Here is a 7,992-nt window from a genome sequence, read left to right as displayed (position 1 = left end):
GAAATGTCTCTAATTCTATAGGCTACGTCAATACGATGCCACATTAGCCTACCTTAATTATTCTGTTATTTGTAGGCCTCCTGTGTGTGAAATAAATTTGACCAGCTCTCAGCATAGAACAAGTAAAACGCTTGTGAACGGTTCAATATGTTTAAACAAAAAATGAAAATGTCTGACGGATCCGCTCGTGTTTGTTTGGGGAAATAACCCCTCACATTAGAGTGTGCTCGAGAATGTTGATTTAAGACTATAACTTTGGACAATGAATAACTAGATATCTTTTCCCTCTATTCATACGACATTGTGTATCTTTCTGTTGATGATTTATAGAAATAAATTAATAACAACTACACGTGGTTTCGTTTTGACTTTACGTCAATATATATATTGTCTTCTATACTTATACACAGGAACATTTCGATTTCTTGCTTAAATTTCAAATGTATTCGATTTTTTGCCCGAAGCTGCATAATTAAGTAATTAAACCAATATTAAAATAATACTAAAATAATAATAATAAAAAATAAATAATAAAATAGCTGCATCACAATAATTTTGGTAGCCTATTGGTTTCATTAGATCATTTTATTAAAAAAAAAAAATGGGCAAGCAAAAGTATTATAAATATATAGGCTAAATATAAATAAAACAAAATAAATTAATTAAATAGGATAAAATTAAACAAATTAGAAGAACTACTACAGGCACACGGTTATTTTATAGAGCTGCTCATTATTGCGCACTGTTCTTATGGGGTTAAACTGAAAATAAACTATTTAATATGCAGGCCTACATTGTAACGTGACATTGACAAATTATTTGCATGTAATAGCCTATTTTAATAAGGTGCCATTTAGTTAATGAAATGAAAAGTCAAGTATCTGTATCTGAATAACTCACGATAACATGCGCTCCACCTCCGCGCGCTGCTCCGCCGCCTCCTCAGTGTTGAGAGACTGCAGCTCCCGCAAGATCGGCGGCGTGTCGAAGTCATCCCCGTCATCCGAGCCTTCATCACCGGACAGTTTGCCGCCTTTACCCTGCGCGCTGGTCAGAGTCAGAAACACCGGCTTTGAATCATTGGAGTCGCTGCCGCCGTTGCTAGCCGGGGACAAGGGTTTTTCTATTTTTATTCCGAATTCGGTGGGACACGGACATAAATCCTCCAGCGCCTGGACCAGCACATCCTTAGTGACCCCTGAGTCCAACAAGGCGCTCAGGAGCTCCTGCTGAAGCGATGTCAACTTGGACACCATGTCGGTAAACATCAATCCGGTCTCGTTGAAAATCCTCGCAGCCTCGGTAAATAGACGTGTGAAATTAACTGAAACGAAGGGTGAGTTTTTAAGGACGGAAGCACATGAGACTAAAGTGTCTCAACGCAAAGTTTTGCAGTTGTCCAGTGCACGAGCGCACCTGCTGAAGGAAGTAGTTCCACGTTCCTGGTGGGCGGAGCTGACTTCATGGTCATTGGCTGTTGCACCTTATGCAAATGATGTTTACCAGTTTATGAATACGCTAATATAAATGAGGAATTTGATAGGCTACCTTTGGGGTAACTTTCTGTATAAGTCTACTTTTGTATAGGCAAAACTATATCACACAGTGTTAGTCAGTTCATTTAGCTTCTTGTGAGTCCATGATTATAAATTAAAAAGATTTAAACACAATAAATAAATACTGCATCATAAACATTTAATAGGCCTAATAATATTACTCTAAAAAATGCTGGGTTAAAAACAACCCAAGTTGGGTTGAAAATGGACAAACCCAGCGGTTGGGTTAAATGTTTACCCAACCTGCTGGGTAGTTTTATTTAAACCAAATATTATTTAAAAATTGCTATATGGCTAGTTTAAAATGAATCCAAAATAGTTGGGAAATTAAAAACCAGATGCAATTAGAGACAACAATAATAGACAAAAGGTGAATGTTTATTAATAAGCTTTAATATTTTATTAATATAAATGTAATAGTTTATTAATATACATTTATTAATAAGCAATTTAATAAATGTTTATTGTTTAATAATTATTCACTGAACATTAATAAATGTTAATTTCCAACATACTTTGGGTTCATTTTAATTAAGCAATACAGTCATTTTTAAACAATAGTTGAGTTAAATAAAACTACCCAGCAGGTTGGGCAAACATTTAACCCTACCGCTGGGTTAAAACAACCAAATTGCTGGGTTTGTCCATTTTCAACCCAACTTGGTTGTTTTTAACCCAGCATTTTTTTTTTTGAGTGTAATAATAATTTTACATTGTTTTTCTAAAAAGTTGTTTTGGTAATTAAATAGTCACATTTATTTGCTTTGCATGTCTTAAATTTTTAAGCTTTACTCCAAAAAAAAAAATACTTGCCAACAAGTGAAAAACACAATGCTGGGTTATTTCAACTCATGTTTGGGTCAAATATGGACAAACCCAACCGTTGGTTTAAATTTTCTAATTAAATTTTAAACCCAACAGTTGGGTTTGTCCATATTTTACGATAAAACAATCCAGTTTTTCACTTGAGAATAAAAGATGGCACTCCCCTCTGAAAAAAAAAAAGATAATCGTTCCTATAATGCGTTCATTTTATGACAGATAATCATTACTCATAGATCCCACCATATTTTTCATCATTCATAGACCCCTCATTCTTTTTAATTAATCATTTTCTCATTTATTTGATTCTGAAAAGCAAAATGTGACTTTTTAACGAGCAAAAATGTTGATCCGTGATAAGGTGCAAATCCACAGTAAATGTGTGAAAAATCAGCATTTATGTTTTTTTTCCATAAATAGATTAATCAAAATGCTACATAAAAAGAAATAATTATGAAATGTAAAATCTTAGACCACAGAATGAGTAATTCACAGGATCAAATCTGCTGCTGGAACAGAATTTTAATGCATTCTGCATTTCAACCTTTCTCACACATTTTGGGACTGGTCATTTCTCAATCATTAACAGCAGTTAATAACAAACTTACAGAAATTACATATTTTTTTCCAGGATGTGAAACTACTTCTGTTGTGAAAGCTGCAGTGGAGTGTGACTGTATCGGATGAATAATTTGTTCGTTTTTCTCTCTTCTGACCAGGAGGTTTTGTATGTTCTTCCTCGACACTATCAAAGGATCTGCTGTCTCCCTATCAAAGCCCTAAATATGGCTAATTTGCCTGCAGTTTGAACCTGAGTCGATTGATAAACATCCATTCATAAATATTTGATCTCAGTGAGGCATTTACAGATATATTATACTGTTATAAGTATGGCTAAAATATGTTTAAATGGTGCAGTTAGTAAAACCTTTATACTTACACACACACAAATTTTAGACATGATGGGTAAGCTGGGGAATCAGTGACCAGAAAGATGAGTTCCGGTCAGTAAGCTGGACCTTGACTTGGACTCAAAAGGACACAAACACAAGTACACACACACACACACACACACACACACGGACAGTTTATTTCTATAAGAGCTGGTGTTCAGAGAGATAGGTGAGGTCTCGAGGCATTTATTGTCTGTGTTTGCAGTGACAGAACTGTGTCCACAGGTGTTACACCATATAAAGACTCCGTTGATCACCCTGTTAGACATTAACCACAGTAATCTAACCTTCATGAGCTTCCTTTTCATGATGATGCGCATGATTATGATTGTGTTATAAAACAGCCTAGGTGTGTGAATATATACACACAACACATTTTCCTATAGCTTTTGCGCAATATGATGAATTACAGCCAAATTCAAGGATTACAAACTACTTTAAAATGCAGATGTTTTTTGTTAGAGCTATACCATCATTTCTTTTGTGTTTTTTTTTTTTTTTTACACTAACAATTATTGTCATTCTTGTTTCCATGTTCAAGGTGGGAGAAATTTTACAACAATTTTGGCTAATTTGTGAATATTATATATTATTGATTGAGTCGTGAGGTAGACTACAACTGACCGCAAGCTCCGAGCATTTGTCAAAATTAAAGTGACTGAAAGACATCACACTCATTTCCTTTAAGGAGGCAGAGGAGCAAATGAGATCGGTCGCAGAGGAAATAAGGAGTGTGAGTGGAGCTACTCTCCCAGAACGGACTGCAGCTCTGAAGCCCCCGCTGATTTAAACATCCCCCTTAGAGAAATCTTCTCTTCACACAATATAACAAGGCCTTCTTTATAGATTCTCGACTCCACAATCTAAAAGATTCTTTCTTTCTTTCTTTCTTTCTTTCTTTCTTTCTTTCTTTCTTTCTTTCTTTCTTTCTTTCTTTCTTTCTTTCTTTCTTTCTTTCTTTCTTTCTTTCTTTCTTTCTTTCTTTCTTTCTTTCTTTCTTTCTTTCTTTCTTTCTTTCTTTCTTTCTATTTATCATCTTACTGTTTATCTATCTATCCATCTATCTATCAATCTATCTATTTATCGTCTTACTGTTTATCTGTCTCTATCTGTCTATCTATCTGTATCTATCTATCTATCTATCTATCTATCTATCTATCTATCTATCTGTATCTATCTGTATCTATCTGTATCTATCTATCTATCTATCTATCTATCTAATCTATCTATCTATCTATCTATCTGTCTATCTATCTGTCATCTTACTGTTCATCTATCTATCTATCTATCTATCTATCTATCTATCTATCTATCTATCTATCTATCTATCTATCTATCTATCTATCTATCATCTATCTATCTGTCTATCAGACTGACTGTCTATATCTATAGACACAGAGAGAGAGAGATAGATAGATAGATATGTGACAGACAGAAAGATAGAAAGACAAAAATAGAAAGACAGAAAAACTGACAGATATATAGATAGATAAACAGTAAGATGATAGATAGATAGATAGATAGATAAACAGTAAGACAATAGATAGATGGATAGATAGATGGATTGATAGATGGATAGATAGATGGATAGATAGATGGATAGATAGATAGATGATAAACAGTAAGATGATAGATAGATAGATAGATGGATAGATAGATAAACAGTAAGATGACAGATAGAGATAGATAGATAGATAAACAGTAAAACGATAGATAGATAGATAGATAGATAGATAAACAGTAAGATGACAGATAGAGATAGATAGATAGATAAACAGTAAAACGATAGATAGATAGATAGATAGATAGATAGATAGATAGATAAACAGTAAGATGATAGATAGATAGATAGATAGATAGATAGATAAACAGTAAGATGATAGATAGATATAGATAAACAGTAAGATGACAGATAGATAGATAGATAGATAGATAGATAAACAGTAAGATGATAGATAGATCGATGGATAAACAGTAAGATGATAGATAGATAGATAGATAGATAGATAGATAGATAGATAGATAGATAGATAGATAGATAAACAGTAAGATGACAGATAGATAGATAGATAGATAGATAGATAAACAGTAAGATGATAGATAGATCGATGGATAAACAGTAAGATGATAGATAGATAGATAGATAGATAGATAGATAGATAAACAGTAAGATGATAGATAGATAGATAGATAGATAGATAGATAAACAGTAAGATGATAGATAGATAGATAGATAGATAGATAGATAGATAGATAAACAGTAAGATGACAGATAGATAGAGATAGATAGATAGATAGATAGATAGATAGATAAACAGTAAGATGATAGATAGATAGATAGATAGATAGATAGATAGATAGATAGATAGATAAACAGTAAGATGACAGATAGATAGAGATAGATAGATAGATAGATAAACAGTAAAACGATAGATAGATAGAGATAGATAGATAGATAGATAGATAGATAGATAGATAGATAGATAGATAGATAGATAGATAGATAGATACAGATAGATAAACAGTAAGATGATAGATAGATAGATAGATAGATAGATAGATAAACAGTAAGATGACAGATAGATAGATAGATAGATAGATAGATAGATAGATAGATAGATAGATAGATAGATAGATAGATAGATAGATAAACAGTAAGACGATAGATAGATAAACAGCAAGACAGGTCAGATAGATGGATAGATAACTAATACTCTTTAAAATACCTTCTTAAAGGAAAGAAAGTCATACAGGTTGGAATGACATGAGGGTAAGTAAATGACTAGTACATGTTCTATCCCTATAATTAGATGGAGCTTTTTTAAAATCATACTGTGTTTCTCTCTAACATTAAGATGACTGTCTATTTTTCAGATATTGAGAATTTTCAAGAATTTTCCCCTTTTTGCTCCTAACAGCCAGTTTTATCAACATTAAAAGGTAAAATCAAATAACATTTACTTTTATTATAGTAAATGCTTTTTTATAATCTACTTTTTCTACAAACTTTTGACCCCCAAGTGTTTGCAAAAATCACTTGACATTTCATGTAAATTGCACAGGCAGAATTAACAGCATTATAACACATAGCAGTCAACAGCTATGCTGTACTGCAGTTTTACAACACAGTAAAGAATTCATGACCTTTTTATGGATACAACGTTCAGAAGAAGACTTTGATGGCTCCTCATGATTGGGTCAAAATCTGAAGAAATGGGCACCGTAAATGTAAGAAGGAGAATAAATACAGGCAGAGCATGTGATGCTGGCACAATACCAGACACTTCAAATGTCTGAGATCTAAATCTACAGCAAAGTAAATTCCTTTTAATTTCAGCAGGGATTCAACAGCACAATATATTTGACTGCTTTTTCTGTCTTTCACTTATAACTCTCTATTGGAGAGCCATCACTCACCCTTCCCATACAGTCATTTAACTAAATGGTTACTCAGGTTAATAAGGTATTGTTTAACGTACTGCAAACCTTTCAACCAACACAAACATAATGTTAACATCTACTATCTTCCTACCCAACATGTATATATACAAAAGCATTTTGAAGTAAACGTGTAGTATTTCTAGTTTTTTTTTTTTTTTACATAAGATTTTAAAATGTACCCTACTTAAAATGATTATTTAACTTATTACTTTAACACCCATTAGACTTTTGGAGAGACTCATCCAACCCTTCCAAAACTGTTTTATTGTGCTTTATATAGATCTTAATTGTCCCTCATCTTTCGGGACCCCCAGTGGGAAGAGGGGGATGAGGGTGAGCGCACAGGAACAGACGTGCCTGAATCAGCATTCCACCCCCCCCATTCCTCCCCCCTGTTAGAGATGAGTGGACTCTGCCCCGCTGAACCTCATGCTCGCTTGCTCCGCTCTTCACAGGAATCACACGTTTTGCCCTCTTCTTCATCCTGATTGCACTCCTCCTGCTGCTTTTCTCTCTCATGCCTCAGTGACCCCGAGGCCCCAGCGGGCCAAAGTCAATCAAGGTATCAGGTCAAACTAAAACTCACAGCTAATTCTGTTACAGCTTTTTAGGTGCTTAGGTCATTGCTCTTGCCATTCAAGACATTTACAGTTACTTTTCTACAATATAAACAGATTTAGCTAGTAAGACCAGTTCTTCTCAATTATAGGTGTATAAATGAAGAACAAGTAAAAGTTGCCACAAGGGACAGTAACTATACTGACTGTAAATTGCTTTGAAAGAAATTGAGTAATCATGATTTACACTACTTTTAGGAGGTTATAACCACAAGATTCCTGACTGCATATTATTTAAGCAATTAAAAATTGTTGCAAATTATTTGCTACAGTGGTATATGTGCAACAAATGTCTAAAATGTTGTTTTTTTGAAAATTAACTCTAGGAGAGTTGGAAAATGAGCCTAACAGTTGAGTTTTACTGTGTTCAAATCCATTCAGCCGATCTCCGGGTCTGGCGGTACCATTTTTAGCATAGCTTAGCATAGTTAACTGAATCTGATTAGAGTTGACTCTTCTGTAGTTAAATTGTGTACCAAGATCGACGGAAAATTAAAAGTTGCTATTTTCTAGGCCGATATGGCTAGGAACTACACTCTCATTGCGGCGTAATAATCTAGGAACTTTGCTGCCGTACCATTGGTGCAGCAGGCACAATGATAT

The 7,992-nt window shown here is 33.8% G+C and overlaps 1 protein-coding gene across 2 annotated transcripts in view; it reads right to left on the bottom strand.

Annotated features, from left to right (window-relative positions):
• hnf1bb (HNF1 homeobox Bb) overlaps positions 1-1,440 on the bottom strand; it is a 9,632-nt gene extending 8,192 nt beyond the window's left edge. The window contains exon 1 of one of the 2 annotated variants that reach the window (XM_067376217.1): positions 901-1,440. In XM_067376217.1, the coding sequence (XP_067232318.1) occupies positions 901-1,268 (368 nt within the window). In that variant the 5' untranslated portion in view covers positions 1,269-1,440. The remainder of the gene's footprint in view (positions 1-900) is intronic. The other variant, XM_067376218.1, reaches the window with a different exon arrangement.
• Positions 1,441-7,992: the final 6,552 nt, after the last annotated feature.

The sequence above is a fragment of the Chanodichthys erythropterus genome, chromosome 22, assembly GCF_024489055.1.
Source record: "Chanodichthys erythropterus isolate Z2021 chromosome 22, ASM2448905v1, whole genome shotgun sequence".
In the NCBI taxonomy this organism is placed as follows: Eukaryota; Metazoa; Chordata; class Actinopteri; order Cypriniformes; family Xenocyprididae; genus Chanodichthys; species Chanodichthys erythropterus.
This window is presented reverse-complemented; position numbering and strand designations above follow the sequence as displayed.